This window comes from Suncus etruscus, chromosome 11, assembly GCF_024139225.1.
Source record: "Suncus etruscus isolate mSunEtr1 chromosome 11, mSunEtr1.pri.cur, whole genome shotgun sequence".
In the NCBI taxonomy this organism is placed as follows: Eukaryota; Metazoa; Chordata; class Mammalia; order Eulipotyphla; family Soricidae; genus Suncus; species Suncus etruscus.
This window is the reverse complement of record NC_064858.1, coordinates 26,252,512-26,275,537: the sequence shown is the minus strand read 5'-3', so window position 1 is coordinate 26,275,537 and position 23,026 is coordinate 26,252,512. Positions and strand designations below refer to the sequence as shown.

At 37.7% G+C, this 23,026-nt stretch overlaps 1 protein-coding gene across 10 annotated transcripts in view; it reads right to left on the bottom strand.

Moving 5' to 3' along the window:
- The window catches only part of C2CD5 (C2 calcium dependent domain containing 5), a 110,555-nt gene that overhangs the window by 33,347 nt on the left and 54,182 nt on the right, over nucleotides 1-23,026 (bottom strand). For all 10 annotated transcript variants that reach the window (XM_049783778.1, XM_049783780.1, XM_049783779.1 and 7 more), the window contains 5 exons: nucleotides 17,357-17,471; nucleotides 14,519-14,614; nucleotides 11,257-11,448; nucleotides 7,601-7,787; nucleotides 5,128-5,292 (listed from right to left, as the gene is read on the bottom strand). In XM_049783778.1, coding sequence (XP_049639735.1) covers nucleotides 5,128-5,292; nucleotides 7,601-7,787; nucleotides 11,257-11,448; nucleotides 14,519-14,614; nucleotides 17,357-17,471 — 755 coding nt within the window. The remainder of the gene's footprint in view (nucleotides 1-5,127; nucleotides 5,293-7,600; nucleotides 7,788-11,256; nucleotides 11,449-14,518; nucleotides 14,615-17,356; nucleotides 17,472-23,026) is intronic.

Below are 23,026 nucleotides of genomic sequence, written 5' to 3'. Positions count from 1 at the left end.
AAGCTCAGTCATCAAATTCAAATAAGATGAGCAGCTAAAATTTCTTAGGTGGGTCTAGACTACAATGATGAAAACTCTGGAATTATTTTTGGAATGAAGGTAAGCCAAGCTACCCAACACCAACCTCAGCACCAGAAAAATCAGCAGCCTCCACCCACATCTGCCATCTTCCCGGGAGAAAAAAAAAATGGCTGGGCTCCTCCACCAAGATTCAACAAAAAAACATAGCTGCCAATAGTTCCAGGTAGTCAGGTCCTGGCTGAGACCTCTGTGGCATTCTCAGAAAGGGTGGGGCAGATTCCCCTTTCTGCATTAATCACAGCAGCCCAGCACCACATGCTATACCCTCCTACAGAATTGACCCAGCTCTGTGACAGAAATCAAATAATATGAGCAACTAAATCCTATCATATCATATCATATTATAGGGATGAAAACTCTTTAGGAATGGGATTGCACCAAGTCACACACACACATACACCCCCCCACCACCACCACCACCAGAAAACTCACAAGCCTCTGCCCACCACCAATATCTTCCTGGTGGAAAAACAGTGCAGCTCCTCCAAGATCCAAAAGAAAATAATGGCTACCAATAATGGTATCCAATAATGAATACCAATATCACTGTGGAATTCTCAGAATGGGTGAGCACAGATTCCCTTTTATGCATGAACTACAAAAGCCCAGCGCCACACTTTATAGTCTGACAAAAATGCCCTAGCTTCACAAGTTAACCTTATCAAACTGGCATGAACCAAATTTGTTCACATGTATAGATCCTGTACCACACAGCTGCCGATGGCCATGTAACATCTCAAAATTATATAGTAGTGTCAGCCCAGAAGTATCATAGAAAGTTTGGTGGGAAAGTTACATAGAAATCTACCAAGCTCAGTGAGCCTAAATAGGAACACAGACAGCTCAAGTAGCACTAAACACAGACCAGTAAATCCTTAGACACTGACTTTAGTAACATCATGAGAGGCAATAGTCAATTCAAAATGACCCTTATTGATCTAAGTTTTGATAATTCCATTTCCTTTGTGCTGTAACAAACAATATGAGGTAACTTTGTGCCTGTAAGGGAGCATGCTAGGCTGGTGGGTGGGAAAATGAGGGTACTGATGAAGGGAAGGTCACACTGGTGGTGGATTGGTGTTGGAATATTTAATACCTGAAATGACTGTGTTACAAACAACTTGTCAAATTATGATATCATAATAAAATTTTTTAAATGGTTTATAATTTTAGACTTTGCTTTATAAACAACTTGTCCAATCATGGTATCATAATAAAAAATTTTAAATGGTCTATAATTTTAGAGTTTCCTTTATAAACATTGTTAGTCATACTCCAGTTCATACCATTATGAGTCTACTAAGTCTAATTGTCTAGTACTTAACACACTTTGCTCCACAGTGAGTTCTCATCACTTGTATTTCTGTCTTGTAGCTGCTTTATACAAGGCTGACTTGGTTGCTTCATTATTTGTTTAGGTGGTGGAGCACCTCTACATGAGAAATGCTACCCAAGGTTCTGCAGGGGGAAAAGACACTTAAGAACAGCATTCAATCAGCTGGGAGTGAATTTCTGAAAAAAGAAACACTGATCCTGATTTTCAGTATTTGACAGGGCATGCTTTAGAAAACTGAAAAAGTCAAAACTAAAAAAATTAGATTGGGGGGAGAAAAATTAGATTATAGTTATGTTATGATGTATAATTGTTATACTAAATTAAATAATTATTGCATTAAAACATTATAACTATAAATAAGAAGATACTGGCAGATTCAGAAATAGGTCTTTTGTTTTTTTGTAAAAAAGGGGAGCTACATGCGGCCATACTCAGGGGTTAGTCCTGGCTCTATACTTAGGGATGACCCCTGGCAGTGTTCAAGAGACCATATGGGATGGCAGAAATCAAACTTTGATTGGGTGCATGCAAGGAAACCTTTTACCTGCTCCAGCCATACATAGTCAGAAATCATTTTTTTAATAGTCATAGTCAATATGTGATAGTCACTGTCAGTATATGTTTCTAACACTCTACGAAGCTAACATTATACTGACATTCGAAGCTGACAAAGATATTATTAAAAAAGAACATTTCAGACCAATCTCTTTGATGAACGTCAAAGCAAAATTCCTACCAAATCTTAGCAAACCTAGTCCAACAGCATGTTAAAAAAAATACACCATGATTAAATGTTTTTTTTTTGTTTGTTTTTTGTTTTTGGTTTTTAGATTTTGGGTCAGCACTCAGGGGTTACTCCTGGCTCTATGCTCAGAAATCGCTCCTGGCAGACTCAGGGGACCATATGGGATGCCAGGATTCAAACTGCCATCCTTCTGCATGCAAGGCAAATGCCTTACCTCCATGCTATCTCTCTGGCCCCGATTAAATAGGTTTATTCCCAGAAATGCAAGAATGGATAAATATACACAAGTCAATTAACATCACATACCACATCAGTAAAAGGAAGATAAAAAAACATAATCTGGGCCTGGAGAGATAGCACAACGGTGTTTGCCTTGCAAGCAGCCGATCCAGAACCAAAGGTGGTTGTTTCGAATCCCGGTGTCCCATATGGTCCCCCGTGCCTGCCAGGAGCTATTTCTGAGCAGACAGCCAGGAGTAACCCCTGAGAATCACCGGATGTGGCCCAAAAACCAAAAAACAACAACAACAACAACATAATCTAATGCAGAGAGATTTTGACAAGATTCACTCCCCATTCAGAATAAAAATCCTCAGTAAATATAGGGTGAAAAGAACCTTCCTCAAGATAGTAACAGCTATCTATAAAAAGCCCATATTCAATATTATCCCTAATAGTGAAAAACTGAAAGCATTCTCACTGATATCAAACACAAGGCAAGGATATCCATTATCCCCACTCTTACTCAACACTGTACCAGAAGTCCTAGCAACAGCAGTCAGGCAAAAAAAAAAAAAAAAAAAAAAAAAAGAAATCGAAAAAAATCAAATTGGAAAAGAGGAAGTCAAATTTACCTCTATTCTTAGATCACATACTGATATAGATTGAAGTTTTTTAAAAGTCAACAAAAATATTCTAGAAACAATATGCCCAAACAATAAGCCAATTATAAAGTCAATATACAAAAAATAGGTTGCATTCCTTTATATAAATAATGAATCAGAAGAGAGAGATCTGGGGCCGGTGAGGTGGTGCTAGAGGTAAGGTGTGTCTGCCTTGCAAGCGCTTGCCAAGGAAGGACCGCGGTTCGATCCCCCAGCATCCCATATGGTCCCCCCAAGCCAGGGGCAATTTCTGAGCACTTAGCCAGGAGTAACCCCTGAACATCAAACGGGTGTGCCCCCCCCAAAAAAAGAAGAGAGAGATCAAAGAATCTATTCCAATTAAAACTGTGTCCAAAATTATAAATACCTAGGAATCAGTTTAACAAAAAGAGGTGAGACTTCCATAAAGAAAACATTAAACCAAAAAAGAAATCAAGAAGACATTAGAAAATGGGAAAACATTCCATGTTCATGAATAGAAGGAATCAATATTGTCCAAATGACCACTTTACCTAAACTATTGAATACATTCACTTAATGGTGAGTTTTCGTCACTATTATTCTAATCATCTCATATGTGCTTTGTGCAAGACTGGTTGTAAGGTTCACTCACCAATCAAGATAAGCATCATGCTTGAGACACATTATTCTATTCCATACCAAGTTTTCAAAATTCAGCATCTATTTGACATAGACCATCTTCTATCAGAGGAATTTCACATCACGTGACCACATGGGTCAACAATCTACTGCTATGAACAGCATAACTGTGTGCCATACTTTCAGGGCTATTGCAATGGTTCTGAATGAACTTAAAAGCATTGCCTACAAAAGGCCCAGGCCCAATCCATGGCATGTATTCCCCAAAGTACAGCTGGGAGAGATGCCTCCCACAAGCTTCATCACCTGATGAATTCATTCTCCTGAAAATAAGACATCCTACAAAAATAAGACTTATTACAGGTTTCCTTCTGGATGAAATATAAGGAATCATCCAAAAATAAGCCCCCCGCCCCCCAACTCTGTCTTGGAATGAAAATTAATTTAACATAAACTGGTTGCTAGGGCCACCCCAACTGGTGTCTATAGGATTCACAGTTTATTGTGTTGACAACTACTGTACTATACCATACCATACACAGGTAATAAATTTCCTTTATTTTCATTTAACAATAAATGTGTGCCATATTCTTCTTCATATAAAAATAACATATCCCCTAAAAATAAGACCTAGTGCATCTTTGGGAGCAAAAATTAACATAAGACACTGTCTTCTTTTCGGGGAAACAGGGTAAAAAGCAGTTAGTTTGAGGCTAGAATTCAGAGGTACTATTCCAGAAGACCAATCAAAACTCAATAAACTTCATAAAAAGGTAGAAAAACAAGGCAATAATGTGGCTATTCAAAAATTTGCATTTTATGGAACTGATCATCAAAGATTCAGGAAAAACAGAGTGGTGGTAATACTAAAACATTTTCCTATCCATTCAGATGATGACTGTGAAATGACCTCTTCTATAGAACAAGGAGGCACAGTAGTAACTAATGAAAATCTGGTGGAAAAGCTGACAATAAAAATCAGTGGTAGAAAATTGCATGAAAGAAAAATTCTGCATTCTTTCATCCTTTTTCCAAAGATAAGCAATCTCTTATTTTACTAAAAAACAAAGCACAAGTTATTCAATATACGGTCACCACCAAGAAGAACTGTTAGAGGCTCTAAGAACAAAGCAATAGACAAAAATAACCATCTCTCCCTATGAATGTGCAAATACATATACTAGGATAATAAAATGATGAGATACAGGAAAAAGGGGAGATAGTATACAAATAAGTCTAACAGGACAATTCATCTTCTAAGCAGGATGGCCAAGGTCAGTCTCCCTAAAAAGGAAACATCTGAACAAACAAAAATGCAGAGAAGGCAAAATGATCATGAGAAAAGCTAAAAAAAAGTGAAAAAAATATCTTTTGTGTCCAAAATATGGTGACCTCAAGTACAGTAATGGTACAAAACTGTTTGGTACAAAACAGGACAAATATCTAAACAAGAGTATCCACAGCAGGCTTCTTTTACTTACCGGAGGGCTGATCTCATAGAGCTCTTTGTTCTTAGCAATTGTGTCATTGATCTTCTTTTGCATATGAGATATATGCTGCTCATAGGAGCCATCATTCGGGGTTTTCCCAGCAATCTGGATGCCACCAGGTGTGGGTAAAGCAGCCAAATACACACCTGTGGCAGACTTGGAGAAATAATGGAGAAACAGTCAGAAAAAGCACCCAAGAACATTTAGGACATTTGATAATTTAAGAATGCAGCTTCTGTCCTTTAGGAAACCAAAGATCAGCTTCAGAATATGCACAGGACATATGTGCAATGGCATCAAGAAATACAACAAGGGGGCCGGCACCGTGGCACTAGAGGTAAGGTGTCTGCCTTGCCAGTGCTAGCCTAGGACGGACCACGGTTTGATCCCCCGGCGTCCCATATGGTCCCCCAAGCCAGGAGCAATTTCTGAGCGCCTAGCCAAGAATAACCCCTAAGCGTCACCGGGTGTGGCCCAAAAACAAAAACAAAAACAAAGAAATACAACAGGGCCAGAGCGATTACAAAGCGGTAAGATGTTTGCCTTGCATGCGGCCAACACAGGATGGACCCTGGTTCGAATTCTGGCATCACATATAGTCTACCGAGCCTGCCAGGAGCAACTTCTGAGCACAGAGCCAGGAGTAACCCCTGAGCACTGCCAGGTGTAAACCCCCGCCCCAAATTAAGTAGCATCAAAAAACAATTTAGTAAAATAAAAATAAGCAGTAGTTAAGAAATAAACTGCTGTGTGACATAGATAGCTTAGGTAGGAGCACACACCACAGTTCTATGTTTTCAAGCTTGCTATCTGGCAAAACATACCTCCTCCCCTGGCCTGGTGGCCCCACAAAATACTGAGCAGAAGTACAGAACTGTCAGCCACCACCACCACCAGAGGAAACAATCAAGAAGTGGTAAGCATGGCCAAAGGGATAGTACAGAGGGGAGAGAACGTGCTTGTGGCAGATCCAGATTCTACCCCTAGCACCACATATGGAACCCTGAGCCCCACCAGAAGTGATCTCTAAGTACAGGACCAGGACTTAGCCTTGAGCACAACCAGGTGTGACCCAATTCACCCACCCAAATATGAAGGAGAAACATTTACGAAAAAAGTGAATGAATGTTCATTGGGAAAGAATATAAAATTTATTCAAGATCACAGTCAAAATATCTAAAAGAAATGTTCATCTCTCCCTACTCTGAAACCTAACTTTTCCCTATATTAGACTATGTTCAAAATTACCCAGAACATTTTACTTCATACATGTTTTAAATAATTAAAAGATCATTAATTGCTGACTTGGCAACACTATTAATATAGCAGCAATACTGGTAAACTATAAGGGGGAAATACTAAAAAAAACGTGTGTGTATGTGTGTGTGTGTGTGTGTGTGTACACGTATACATCTGTGTGCCTTTATGTTTATATATGCTTATAAGGGCTAGGCAGGCTAATTCGCAAAGGACCATCAAGTAAAATGAGTGTGAGGAGTATAATTCAACACACAGAGTTCATACCCTGCTTTCCCCTAGTCCCCTAAACATGCAGAACTCACACTCTGCTAATTCCCTGAACATACAGAGCTCACACCTTGCTTTTCCCTAAATACACCCTACTGTCCCTAACCTGATTGGCTGAGACACATACGTATCCCACTCACACCTAAAATAAATCGAGTTACTTCCCTGAAGAGCGCTTACAGATGCAAACCATTAACAAGCAACTTCAGGGAAATAACTTGATGTATTTTAGGTGAGAGTGGGATATGTATGTCTCAGCCAATCAGGTTAGGGACCTGAAGTTGCTTGTGGATGGTTTGCATCTGTAAGCGCTCTATGCCCAATCTCAAACTCGCCAGGAATCCGACATCCTCAGATGAGGAAGGGTAGAGGAACAGGATCTGACCATATCTCACAAGCCAGTCCCTTCAATGCTTGGCCCCTGACAGTTCAGAGCTCAGTGGCAAAGATGGACACATCCTGTAGAGTTCAGGGATCCTGGCCCACTGGATTCTCCCTTTGCTATGGCAAAAGCAGCTTTACATCATCCTGGAGAAGGATGCTGTCAAACAACTCAGCTACTCACAGGACCTTGAGATCTACGTGAGTAAAACAACACAAAGATAAAAATCTCACCAGTGGCAAATGGGGTATCACTAGTGACCAAGTCCCTGTGTAGATACTCTTACACAAAGAGAAAATGGAACTGGCAACAAGAGAACCAGTTTTATCTACAAAAGTAGAATATTCCAAAGGATTACTAAACAATCTAGACAAGACAATTTCTAGAAATCCTGAGTTGACAGTCAAAGACCCTTAAAGTATCAGGAAGTGCATCACCATATTCTTTTCTTCTTAAACTGTTTCCGAAGCTTCAAGGTCTTTTACCAGTTTGAAGGATTCTTTCAATCATAACCAGAATCTAATATTTCTAAAAAACAAACACATAAAAACTTACTGCTAAACCCATCAGCATATTCTCTCCCACTGTGATCTGAATTCTCAGTCCAAATAGTGCATTCATGCCTTTGAGTTTCAGTTTGTTCATCAGCTGAGTATGCACTTCATATTCCATGAATGGCAACAGGTTACTAATAGCTGTGGCATTTGCTTCTGCCTGTGCTTTCTTTTTTAAGCGACATAACCTGTACAGAAAAATAAAGATCATGCTCAATTTTTATACCTTTCTGAAAGAGTTCTTGTAGAACATTCCTTGCTTCAAATGGACTAATATTGGATTTTATTTACTCAAAATAAATGGACTTCGTTTACTCAATAAAATACAGTAGACTATCTTGCAGCAGTTAAAAAAAAAGAAAATCCTTGGTGGCTAGAGAGAGATTAGAGAGGGTAGGATGCTTGCCTTGCATATGGCCAACCTGGGTTTGATCTCTCACACCTTATAGATGTCCCCTGAACACTAAAGTAGTGTTTTCAGGAAGACAGATACCTGGGACAAAATTCTGAACTTATTCCTATTCAGAATAAACCATAGCTAGGAAGACTCATAAAGGAAAATAGAGAAAAATTCTAATAAATAAGATGTTACAACACACACTCCAGAAAGAGAATTGTTCAGAAGAGATTATTATGTATAACTTTGTCCCACAAAATTGGAGAGCATAGAAGAAATGGATTTTTAGCACTCACAGCCTCCCAAGACAGAATTGGGAGAAATATAAAATCTAAATAGGATGCTTATGAGGATATTAAAACAGAGATCAAGAATCTCCAGAAACAATAGCCTAGGGCCAGGCGGGTTTACTAGTTTGTTATAGCAAATCTATAAAGATGATTAATACTGATATTTTTCACTCTTACCAAAAGTTGAATGAAAACAAACTCTTCCCATTTCTATGGGGTCAACATTATCCAGAGACCTAAAGCAGACAAATTCATCATAAAAAATATTTGTGAAGTATGCCTGATGAATATAGATGCAAAAATTCTCAACAAAATCTTTCTTTTGTTTGTTTTTGTTTTTTTGTTTTTGGGCCACACCTGGCGATGCTCAGGGGTTACTCCTGGCTGTCTGCTCAGAAATAGCTCCTGGCAGGCACGGGGAACCATATGGGACACCGGGATTCGAATCAACCACCTTTGGTCCTGGATCGGCTGCTTGCAAGGCAAACGCCGCTGTGCTATCTCTCCAGGCCCTCTCAACAAAATCTTAATGAGGGGTGGGAATTAAAAAAAATCTTAATGAACCAAATTCAACAACACAGTGAAAGGATCATACCTTGGATCAGGAAGATCACTCAGGTAGAAAAATAAATGCCTGACTTATATAGCGTTCTGCATTTGGCCCCCAATACTACCCCCAACAATAAAACCCCAAACCTTCAGTCCCATATGTTGTATAACTTTCTCCAGGAGTGTCCCTAGGAACCCCACTGCTTACTTGGCATTGTTAGGTATGGCCTTTATTTTTTAAAAAAGAAAACAGAGTTTTATAAAGCAGGATTTCATAGTACCACATATCAACGAAGATTAAAAATCACATAACCAGGGCTGGAGCGGTGGCACAGGACATAAGGAGTCTGCCTTGAGCACACTAGCCTAGGACAAACCATGGTTCGATCTCCCAGTGTCCCATATGGTCCCTCAAGCCAGGAGCGATTTCTTAGCACATAGCCAGGAGTAACCCCTAGGCGTCACTAGGTGTGGCCCAAAAACAACAACAACAAAAAATCACATAGCCATATCAATATATGTCAAGAAAGATTTAACAAGATTCAATATTTATTATGAAGAAAAAGAAACCAAACATCTCAACAGAATATAGATTTAGAAAGAACTTACTACAGTGTAGTATAGGTAATGTATAATAAACCCTCAGCTAACATCACATACAACAATGAGGGGGGAGGAAAAATTTGTGTCTGAGATCAGGCAAAAGTAAGAATGTCCCCTCTCACCAATATTATTCAATTGTATTGAAATTATTTTTTTTTCTTTACTTTTTTGGGCCATACCCAGCAGCACTCCGGGGTTACTCCCCTGGCTTTGCACTCAGAAATTGTTCCTGGCAGGCTTGATGGACCACATGGGATGCCAGGAATTGGACCCAGGTCCATCTCTGGTCCTTTATATGCAAGGCAAATGCCCTACCATTGTGCTATCTCTACAGCCTCTGTACTCAAATTCTTGGTGACAGCGATTAGTCAAAAATTAAAGGAGATCCTAAATAGGAAAGAAAAACTGTCATTATTTGCAGTCAATCATCATAATTTAACAAAAACTCCTAATAAGCAAAAAAGACAGATCACCTCTAATAGAAATACAAAAGGATAGTTATGCAAAAGAAAGACAATCACAAAGAAAGATATAAGAAGAAGATATGGAACAAAAAATGGATTAGAAATCTAGTTTAAAAGAAAACTCACTCTGTAATGGTCCTGATGCTGGGAAAGATGACAGTTTACAGAGACTATGAAACTGGTATGAACAAATGGACCATAAAAAATATCATTTACTAAAACACAGAAGACTAATTAAGAAGACTGAAAAAGTCAACAGTTGAATTTGGAGCATGTCTGAAATTTCTGTGACATCAAAATGGAGTGTAAAGCATACAGTGGGTAAATGGGTCTTAAAGTTCTTATTTTGTCATTTTTATGAGAACTATACTGAGCAATCAATGGTGAGGATGGGGAGAACAAGGTGCCTGGGAATGAAATCAGAGCCTTAAACATGCAAGGTTCTACTTATTTAAGCCACATTCTTTGCTCAGAAAAAAGTTTGAGACTAAAGTTTTAATTTTAGACAGAGAGGCAGCACAAGACCTCTAGGAACTGATAAGCCATCTAAGGAAAGGGGATTCAGACCCAAGGTAGAGAAAGAACAGGAATAAATGCACTCAACAAGGAAGCTGAAGATAATACAAAAGGCAGGAAAAGCAGAAGGCCTAGCCTAGTGAATTCAAAGAAGTTTCAAAAACGAGAACACTATCAACTGTATGATTAATGCTGAGATGTTTTGTGGTGAAGAGTTGCCCAATAGCTTTAGAAAACTAGAAGTGCTAGTGACATAGAGAGCAATGCTCTATCTGCCACAACTTATTAGCATTTCCTACCCCAGTACATTTTCAAGAGTCCTTAACCTCAATGAAACAGAATATTTTTTAAAGAACAACCAAAAAAGGACATTTCCAAACTGTGTTCTGTATTTAATTTTTTGAAAGCAGACTGAATAACATCTCTACCATACAACAGTTTAGCAGCCATAAATAATAAAAAAATATTTGTATAGAATTTCTTTTGCATATGAGAGATATGGTTCAAATGCATAAAGTCCTGTATTTGAGACTTGGCATGACTCTCCAAGTAATCACACACACAGAGAGGGGGGAGGAAGGAGGAAAAGAAAGAGAAAGAAAGAGGGAGGGAGATTAGAAAGAGAGAGAGAGAGACAGAGACTGACAGAGACAGAGAGAGAGAGAGAAATCTCCCTCCCAATTTAACATAATAAAATACAAGGTTTAGAAAAAACTCAATATGCTACCCAGGATCATTACAGGTAGAAAGGAAACTGATGCTTTTGTAACTGTATTTGAAAACAGATCTCTTTGACATCAGACTCTATGCCTTATTTTCAGGGACACCATAAACACACCTTGCTTGAATCAAACAGCCTTTTCCAATAACCATGGCATCCATTGGCAGGTCTATGGTTGTAAAGAGAACATCTGGGACTTTTTGTTTTCTGCAGTTATAGCAATATGTGAGGTGAGCTGGAAAGGGCATATTCAGTTCATCATAGGGTATATGGCAGAATCCACAACCTGCAGGCAAATTTTCTTCTATCCTATAGGAATACATTAAGAAAGACACGAAGCATTCTTGAAAATTCTATGCATTTTTCAGAAACATAATACACATGTACATGTACAATACTTATCACCAACTACACCACCATTTCCACTACCCAAGGTCAGAGGAGACTACTCTGAGAAAAAATTAAAAAGGACTAAAATAAAAAGAAAACAGAAAAATACAAGAAAAATTCCTAGGAGAGAAATTATTTCTAAAAAAAAGTGTTATCACAAGTTCATCAATTCACACGATGTTTGATAACTTACAACTTAACAAAGACCACTATTGTCCCCAAACTTTTTACATGGGGCACTTAATAATACAACAAATATTTGGACATTCAAGGTGACATTCCCCTATTGCCAAACAAAACACAAAACAACAGAAAACAAAATTTTAAGGAAAAAGTTATAACCTGAAGTTTGAAAAAAAAAACTGATATTAAAAACAAATATATTTGTAAAAGCTATGTCCAAAATAGGCACTCTAAGTTTTCTAAGTTGTGGTGACTATCAATTCTTAGACATCTAAATGCATATTTCATGAATATACACATTAGACACAGAAGCACCTGCCACCTTCCAATCATTATGAAATGTGTGCAACAGCCTGTTTTCAGAGTTCAATTTTAGAATGATTAAGAATATTTTCACTGGGGCCGGAGAGATAGCATGGAGGTAAGGCTTTCATGCAGAAGGTCAGTGGTTCGAATCCTGGCATCCCATATGGTCCCCCGAGCCTATCAGGAGTGATTTCTGAGCATAGAGCCAGGAGGAACCCCTGAGCGCTGCCAGGTGTGACCCCCCCCCAAAAAAAAAAACCCAAACAAAAAAAAGAATATTTTCATAGGTTATATGTATGGGACACTGGGAGATGGGAATGGAGCCAGAAGAAACCTTGGGTTCAAATCTTTCCAAATGTCTAGTATTGCTTTACAAGCTAAAACTTCACACATAGACACATTGAAAATGGGACAAGAAACTAACTTCTAGAGATGAGCTTTCTACAGACTCTTTATGAGCATTATTTCACTGAATCTCCAGCTTAACCCTCTCAAACCAATTAAGTGGCTGCCAGATACTGCAGCCTCCCTGTAAGCATCTCAGCTCTGAGAGGAAGCAGAAACTCTAGCAGCTCTGAGGGAGCTAGGATAGTTACTGAGCCAATAAAGGATGGAGCTGATAGGCTTATCTAGCAAGATTTTTACTTGTATTACATAGCAGTGCTGCTACTGCAGGGAATCCACAGCAAGCAGGACTTGTGGGCTACCAGAACTATACCTTGCGAACCCAGAGAAACTCAAATTTAAGAAATGTGCTCCATCACATGAACCATTTCTATCAGCCCCTCTTCTTTTAAGATTAGGAAAGTTATATCTAAACATATACATATACACATTCCAACAGACAGCAATAACAACTTGCCAAACTAAAATCTGAGATGCCTACAATATCAAACTTGTTCAGAAAGACAAAGAACTATGCAAACCTAAGTTTTCATTTTAGCTGGAATCTAAAGCCCACATATTACTTATAATGGGAGCACAAAAGGATGAGCTGAGAGTAATTTTTAATTTGAACATACATGAATATAAGTAGTGTAACCCCAGGAGGCACAGAAATGATTTTATCTATAATTTCAGCTCAAAATAATGTTTTGGCTATTCTATAAAGGAGCCATTTTATTAAAATGTTCATATTTTGGGGGGGGTGTTCTTTGGGGGTCACACCTGGCAGTGCTTAGAGGTTACTCCTGGCTCTGCGCTCAGAAGTCACTCCTGAAAGGCACGGGTGACCATATGGAATGCCAGGATTCGAACCACCATCCATCCTGGATCACTGCGTGCAAGGCAAACGCCCTACCACTAGTGCTATCGCCCTGGACCCAAATGTTCATATGTTCATATTTTTATAAAATTCAAAGGGAGACAGCTCAAAGTGATGGAGCACAAGAGCTTGGAGGAGGTCCCAAGTTTGATCCCCAACATCCCATGGTAGCATAGCATCACACCAAGTCACCAGGCCTACAATGCTAGGGGGAGCACTGTCATTTCATTGATGAGACCCCAATCAAAAGAAAGTTTCAGGAGCCCAGTTTTCTGTCTCAAAGGACTGAAGTATATATGGTTTGCATATTGGAGGCCCAGGTTCAATCCGTGGCACTGTATGGTCCCCAAAAACAGATCTGGAAGCAGCCCCCAGGCAGCACCAGTGTGACCCCTTCCACACCACTTAAAAAAAAAAAGGAATGTTTTACCCTGTCAAACATAAAGACCACCTATTCCCATTCCCTTTACCAGTTATAAATCTTCACATCCTTTTGAAATCTGCCTGCATTACTGAATGCTCTGATGACTGTAGAGCTCTGGGTTTGAATTTGGGTTCCTATCCCTACTGTTTCTGTAGCTGTTCTGAAGGAAGGTTACTGCAATGTGAGTGCCTGTCAGCAGAGGGGCAAGTTCAGTAAAATTCTGTGTCCTCTTGATTCGACTCCTCTTTCCCTGCCACCTCTGTGTCACTGCTCCCACACCCCTCCTCCCATGTGCTCCTCACCCACCAACCACAATGACCATCCACAGCTCTCTAGACTTCAAATATGTTCACCTGAGCATTTATTTAGCATTTTTAGCTTTTCCTCACCCCATTCTACCTGTTATTATTTGTGATTCGCCCTCCCTCTTTGCTTACAGAAGTGGGTCATTTTCATGAAATTAACATTTTCTATATTCAAAGCAGTAAGTAAAACTCTTCTTTTTAAAGGAAAAACATGTTTCATGGCCTCTGTTTTGTAGCTAAGACAGAGGAAAAAGGACTGCAATTTTTCACTGAACAGTATGTGTAAATACTAAGAAACTAACAATGGTAGCATGCATGACACAACATAGGACTGTACTCTGCTGATGTGGGGCCCTTCGAGAGCAGTGGAAAATCCGGTGGGTGTCTCCACATTGGCCCCACTGCCACCCATCCTCCCTAGTGACACGCTGTCAGTTCAGAGAGAAACAAACCGTGCACCCCTCCCCTCTCTGCCCTAAAGGAAAAGCAGCCCACGGCTATGACCACCTCAATTCCAAACAGCCCTCCACGGTGCCATCCTGCAGAAATCTAGGGTTGAGGACAGCTGCTGTGCCAGATGCAGATAAAATACAGACCTCTTCACTAGAAAAGAGAAAACAGACAAGTGAACATTTTCAGGTTGTAGAATTTGAGAATATAGTCACTTACAATGTGGCCATTATTTAAACTGAAGTGAGGCACTAATAAATTTTAAATAAATCCCCTTTAATCAAGATAGAAAACCAAAGTAAAATAGTACAATCTTGCTAAAATGGAGAGGGCAAGAATTCTTTATTACTTAAAACTCCTAGGATATAACATCCAATATTAATGACATTATACTTCTTTAAAAGATGGCGAATATGAAAGACAAAGTAGAATGTTTCAAAATGAAAATACTATCAAACAGTATTAGTGAATTTAGCATATTCTATTAAATTGCATTAAATTTTTAAATTCAATTTAAATTTTATTAAAATTATCCTGAGCTCACCACTACAGACATATCAAGAAACTATGGTTTAACTGAAATTTAATTTTTAAAAGTATCTGGAACTAATAAACCCCAAAATTATACCAAAATATGTTTAAAAATACTTTTTTGACTTTTGAAAGATTTATTTGTAACTGTTACATATGCAATTTGAAAATCAAAAAGTTAACCAACACAAGAATTGAATAGGATCACCAAAAGAAAAGGAAATGAAGTATGAAACAGGCAAAACCTGCTGTAATACTGTTCTGGCCCCTCAAATGCATTTTAAAGTGTCACATAAAGATAGGTTAGAAAAGAAAAAAATCAGAGATTTGAGATTGAAAAGGAGAAAAAAAATAGGAGCATGTACAGAGGAATTAAAACTTCATGTACTATAGATGCTTGTTTTGCACCTTAGTTCCAGTTATGTTTGATCTACAGGTTTGGTCTTCTGTAGCTGCAATTCTGCCCATTTCTGATGCCACTTCTCTTCACTTATCTAACTGGAATTCAAGTCAAAAGATTCCATTACCTCCTTGACACTTGCTTCCCACCCTACTGTGGGTTTCAAAGAACCTGGAGTACAATATAGTAACTACCACTAAGGTGGGCATCTGATAGCAGGAACCTGCTCACTAAGGGACAAACCTCTCACTAGGTCCTGGTACAACAATTCAGCTGTGGTTGAGGTGAGACTGACTTTACTGGGGCCTCCAGCAGAAAGTCCACCAGAGTTAGTGTTTGAACAGGAGCTGAATGGCTACTGTGGGGACAGAGAAATTTGAGAATATAAAACAGTCTGTGGCAGAAAAAAAGATGAGGTAGCAGGTCTCTGCAATGTTCACTAGTTTGTAATTGCTTCCTAAGAGTAGTGATTTTTGTTAGAGTTAGCAAAAGTGATTTATTTTTTAAAAAATTATTGGATGGGAAGAAACAAAAGAGTAGTAGGGAGGACATTAGTCTTGCATGCAGCTGACCCAGGTTAGAGCCACAGCACTCCTGTGCCCTACCAGGAGTAATTCTGGAGTGTAGAGCCAGGAGTAACCCAGAGCACTGCCAGATGTGGCCCAACAGGCAATAAAATAAAATGTAAAATTAAATTAAAATTAAATATATAATAAAAACTTAGAAAGTGGGGAATAAAAGATAGCAAGAAGTCAGTGTTTCTGTATCTACTAATCATTGATCCATTAGCTTTAATCAACTTAAAGTAGGGTCCAAGGATAAAGCAAGTAAAGCCAGGATCTGAATAAGAAATTGGAAAAAATCAGGACAGGTAAAGGTCAGAACAAAGCAGAGTCATATAACAAATAAGAAGAGTGAGAATTATTAAATTATGATCCAAAAGTGAAAACTAATAGTAAAGAGGAACAGTTCTGAATGATAATTCAACCAGCTGTGAGAGTATTTGAAAGTCAGGAAGAATAAAAGGCTTGACAAGGAGAAAGTAGGGGCTGGGGAAAAGGCTCAAGTGGTAGGATACATGTATGAGGTCCTGTGTTTAACCATCTAACCATCTGCCCCTGAGCATGTCTCTGACGGTCCCCAAACACATAGGGAGTGAACACCACATTAGTAAAAAAAAAAAAAATATGAGAAAGTATACTGCCAGTTTTCAGAATAGGCAGAGTCGTGCTTATGATGGGGCAACAAAGATGTCCTAAAAGAAAGAAAATGTTTTGAAGATTTAAAAAAAAATAAGGAACTAGAGGGATATTACAGCGAGTAGGGTGTGTGTCTTGCATGTGGTGGACCTGGGTTTGAAGAACACTGGTATCCCATATGATCCTCTGATCAAGTGATACCTGAGCACTCAGACAAAAATAAGCTCTGAGCACCATTGATATGCCATTCCCCCGCAAGAAAATTAATCTGTGGGGTGGCATGGAGTTGAACAGAGGTTATTCAAATGAGAGATAGGAGAAAAAGAACTGAGAAGGAGGTTCCTTTCTAACTTGTCAGAGTTGGAAGCATGATTCATTGAGAGAAGTTACTATTAGTAAGCGAAAACAGGAGTGTAAAGATAATTCCAAGACACATGGATTTCATTTACAAGAGAGCTAAGTTGCAAAGATCCTGAAGGAAGAAGCTAGAGGAGTTGCCAATTGGGGCAGTGTGGGCCAACAATTTGCTGCTTCATTTGTGGCAGTTTCATATACTCATTTAACCAACTCAATCATTTTTATTGATAAGAAACATTAAAAACCAACTTTGTGGTAAAAATGGCACCTAGATCACTGACGATGAACCCCAGAGCTTATGCTCCAGGATCACTCCTCTATTCTGTTTCTACAATGACAAGCCTCTTTCCCCCTTTCAGATGACAATCTGCAAACTACAGCATCTAGAACACTGTTACTAGTATTTACCAGATGCTAGTTGATTCACTGTAGCCCACTACGGCATGACAGCCTAATGCTTTAGCATGGGATTTTATTTCTTGTCTGATTTCTGCCCACCAAGCATCTCGAGTTTCAGGTTCATCTGAAAAATAAATTTTAAATCAGTTCACTACTCATAGCACATTATTTCTATGAACAAGAAACATTGAAACATTCTGTGGAAGGCAAAGAAGTATTGCTCTATAACAAGTTTTAAAACTTCTATCATTGAAACACTACTTCTCAAAGATTATGAACAGTTTAATTGAATGCTACTTTAAAAATAATATTTTAAAATCTGATGGCTGGAATGCAACCACCTACTTCTTATTTTATCACCTTAAGGGGCATTTATAGAAATATATCTTATTAGATATAACTTAAAATGGAGACTCAATGCTTCCAGACTATAATCTTAAATCAATTCGCTTTTAATCTTAAATCAATTATGCATTTAAAGTGTGATTTTTTTACTTCATGATCTTTATGTTTGATAATCCACTATATTGTGGGTTCTTTAAAAAGCAAAGATCTGTTGACATTAAAAGTGAAAGAGCCACTGAAGATCCCTCTGAAGAGGTGTGGGTCTACAGGGACAAGCAATAAAGGAACAAGACAACTAAAAAAATGAAACTGAAAACAAACAAACTAAAATGCAAATATTTCATCAATGTACGTAAGGACAATTCAAATATGCTTTTCATAATAAGAACACTATATACTCCACTTCTGGCTCTGTAATGAAGAAAATACCTTAACAACGCAGAATTGTAATTATTTCCATAGGGAGGTCAAGGATTGTTTCTAATGAAATATTAGTAATCTGCCACATTCTTCCTGTTCATTCGTATTTAGTTGCAAACTGATGAAAAATAGCTATAAATTCTATTCAATTCCTTGTTGCACATTTTATATGCAACCAAGTGAAAAAACAAATAGTTTTGATAATGATTATATCTTCATTTTGTGGTCATTTGGGAACATTTTGAAATGAGAAAAAAATTTGAATAAGGATAATTTGAATATTTGAATGTAATATTTCCACTAAGGGGCACTATTAAATCTGGAAGGGATGGAGAGATAGTGTAGTGAGTGTTTGCCTTGCATGAAGCAGATCCAGGTTCCATCCCTGGTAACCCTATGGTCCTGAGCCCACGAGGAGTGATCCCTAAGTGCAGAATCAGGAGTAAGTTCCTGAACACTGCTAAGAGTTGCCCCCCCCCAAAAAAAAACAAAACAAACCCTGAAAAAGCCAACAATTTCTATTTCTTACTATCAATAAATATGCAGTTTTCAAAATGCTTTTCATAGTAAGTAAAATAAATAGAATTATACTCACTAGTTATACACTGAAGACAGCGAAGTAAAGAAAGGGTAAAAGAACCTGTTATTGCTCAGATTCCTATGATGTAATATTTCCTCCATAGAGAAGGAAAAGGAGGGGAAATAAGAGATAAAAGCCATAACTACAAGTAATGCCAGCCAGTTCTTGAATTAAAGTTTGGGATCCAAGATACAGCTATCCTAAAGCTTTCTTTCAGAAGAAAAGTAAGAAATGCAGATTCCAGGAGACTGGGGAAAAGATCAAAGTACAAGATAAAATGAAGAAGAAAAAAGAAACAGAAGACAGCAATACAAGGTCAAGCAACCAGTATTATGAAATGTGTGACCCAACTTGGTGACCCTGATCTGCACGTACTATGTGAAAAAGAGTTTATTAAGATTCTTTACTCACGTGCAAACATTAACTAAACAAATTCCCCTGCAGGGGCTGGAGAGATAATAAAGCACGCAAGCTGCTTGCCTTGCATGTACGTGGCAGAGCCAGGTTCAGTCCCTGACATCCCACAGAATTCCTTGAGCCCACCAGGAGTGATCCCTGAATGCAGAGCCAGGAGTAAGTCCTAGGCCCTGACAGGCATGGCACACACACACAAAAAAAAACCCAAAATTAATGAATTAAATACTCTTTCAGTTCCATTATCTCCTTCTTTCAAGATGTAAATACATGTTTCTAGACAAATTTGAGTAACTACTTACTCAATAGTTCTTTCTAAGAAGGAGACATTGTCGAAGTAGCTGCTCTATTCTAGAAAATTATTTATGATTCTATTAAAACATGCACAGCAAACAATGTAAAAATATTAGAAAATATTTTCATTAAAAATGTATAAATTAAAAGTTTAACCTCTCTGAAATGTACTTACTGGTAGATTGTCATTGGCTATATAGACCATTTGGAGAGGCTTAATGTATTACTTGCTAAGGCAAACAACTATATACTGTGTCTCTATAAAAAAAAGTAAATTTTCAAATATTATATCTGCTTCCATCTGCGCTAAAAATTATCCAAGATACTTTTTCTCCTCTAAAAAATAAATGTCGCTGAAAATAACCTATACCATTGGATTTTTAAGGTAATAAAAAAATGAAGGAAGCTAGCTACTATGAAAGATTTAGAAATGGTCAGCATGTATAAATGGAAAACTATATAATAATTAATATGAGATACATGTAACCACATAGAGTACAAAGTTCATTCATGTAAAACTTACCTTGGCATAACACTTTCAAAAGTAATCAGATAATTAAATCAAATACCATGAAAGAATAAGTGGCTGATTGGAAATCAACAAAAGAAAAAAAAAAAAGCTGAATGCAGCGCAAGTGGAGCATCCATATTCTTCTGACAATTCACAAGCAGCCTGGATTTTTGACACATGAGCCACGCAACTGCACAGGAGGGTGCCATTGTGGTACTAATGTACTTACGAGTTCCATAAAAGCTAGAGAGCTACATAACATGGGGGCTAAGGAAGCAAATGGCGGTATGTCCACACTCCAGAAAAGTTCAGAAGTTTGGTTTTTGGCTAAAGCAAAAGCTTAAAGAACAAAAGATTTTGCAAAGCAGATTCAGCAGACAGGAGCCAGAAACCAGTGGGCAATGTGGCGCATGCTTGGATCAGGTGACAGTACAGACTGGAAACTATGGCAGCTCACTGAAATGGTTACAGAAAGTAATGGCCCTAGGTTCTAGGTGAAAGCAAGGCAAGCGTACAGTAGGAAGCACTTGATCACAAACTAGTAATCAGATTAATGACTTTTATCTACAACTGTGAGCAAGAAGCCAAGAGATTAATTTTTTGGTTCCTAAATTTGGATGTTGTTTAAAATAAAATTAAGATTAAATTTATTTAGTAGTAAATAAAAATTAGATTTCTTTTCAAAGTCATATTATACAAGAATTGAGTTAGAGAATGTTCAAATAATAATTGTGGTTTCTTCTAACAGAAAATCCAGAAGTATCACAGGATTTAATTGCTATCCTGAAACTTTGAAAACTAAAGACACTAACTCTATTCTGACCTTCATTAGGAAGTACACTACTGAATTTGAATTGTTTATACAACCTACAAAATTGGAAAGCTAAAAACCTACCTTACTTACGTAAAAGAAAAAAAACAAAAACATGGCCTAAAAATACATGGCAAGTGTCCATGCCATACCTGAAAATAAATAAATTCTCTGGATTCCTGAAGTGAATTATTGTGTGCATGTACAACTGAGACATGAGGGTCATAGCAAACAGTTCAGTTCCAAAAAAAAAAAACCTCCTCAAATGCCATGTTCTTTCAATCATCTACACAACTATTTATTATTCTAAGATCCTTTTGAAGATATTAAAATTTAACTACATTATTATATTTTGTTTATGGTTTTCTCCTAGTGGACAAAACTCTCCAGTGATAGTATCACAAATCTTTTAATATATCTCTGAATTGCAGGCCTAAACTAAGCTTTGGATCAGTACTTCCCTGCTCTCTCATTTAGGTGTACTGTCTGCACACCGAGATTAATATCCTACTTAATTTGATTATTCTTGTTGCTTTTCCAAAGCATGGTGATAGCTTGATATCTAGCCATCTTATTAGCATTAACGCTTGTTCATGAAGTGCAGGTGAATCTGGTAAAGATTCCTAAAATAACAGTAACAGTTTCCAGCTCACAAAGTGAAGAAAACTGCTCAACATAATGTGTATTAAACTCAATTCTTCTTTAGACAAGCATACACTCTTGATTAAGAAGCACTAACTACCTACAGTGTTAGTTTTTACATAGCTCTAAGGAGGAATAACTCTGCTCTTGATAATGTTACACTAGTTGAGATGGAGTATTAAAAATAAGGGCAATGTTGGATCTGATTTTTTAAATAAATAAGTGAAAATAAAGTGTTAGAATCAAATAAAGGTTCTTAAAATGTGACAGCCCTTTTAATACACAAAAAAACTCTACATTCTCAAATATCTAAACTAGCATTCTGACTGAAACAACCTTTTCAAAAAGATAAATTTCCCACAGTGAAATGAAAAGTCTGAGTCCAGTTTCAAAGGAATATACAACCTCAAACTGGGTAGGGGTTTAGTATCAGGTTAGGAAGAGACTCAGTAGAGAGGACGTAATGTGTAGATTCAGAACATCAAAGTGTAGTGATTTAGAGGGTTCAGATAATAACTAGGAGAGAATTCAAGTTAGTTCTATTGGTCTCTCTTAGTATATTTGAAAAATAAAATACAAAATGGACTCATTAGTTGTGAAATGTCACTCAAATGTAAAGTTTAACTGGATACGATAAGCCAAAGAGAAAATTTTAATTACACTTACATAATATGTTGTAATAATGCAGTGAATACCCACTACATTATAGCCATAGAGAAGAAAAATGCACTATTAAGGGGAAGACATACCTGACTTTCTTTTCAGTTAAGAATAAATAAGGAATATTATTATAGCACAAATATAGGTAAAATTATATACATCTGCATTTTATTTTAAAACAAATATCAGATGTGACATATTTATGCCTTCTTAAACACTCTGTCTCTTTCCTGAAAACCTTATTAAAAGATAAGCAAAAGCTGCTTTTCTACTTTAACCTTAGCTATATGCATATCTACACAAGAGCTACTCTCAGTTGTAATTAAAAAAAAAGGAATTGCTCGGATCATTGCAGAATTCAAGTTCAAGAAAGCCTATTTCCACTTAATATATTAACACACGAACACACACACCTCTAACAAAACAGAAGAAGAAATGGCCTGGACACACACATACCCCTCTCTAACACACACACACACACACACACACACACACACACACACACACACACCTCTCTAACAAAACAGAAGAAGAAATGGCCTGGACTGGGGAAAATCCATTATAACACACACACACACAATCAATTATAACACATACACACACACACACACCTCTCTCTAACAAAACAGAAGAAGAAATGGCCTGGACTGGGGAAAATCAATTATAACACACACACACACACACACACACACACACACACACACACACACACACACACACACACACTGGGGAAAATCAATTATAACACACACACACACACTGGGGAAAATCAATTATAACACACACATACACACTGGGGAAAATCAATTATAACACACACACATACACACACACACACACACACACACACACACCTCTAACAGAACAGAAGAAGAAATGGCCTGGACTGGGGAAAATCAATTATAATAATGCCCTAGCTGCTTAAAAAGTTTCCAGCTCCAGCTCTTAAGCTATGCTTGGCATAAGCTAAGTTTAGCTACTGTCATCCACAGAAAGGTCTTA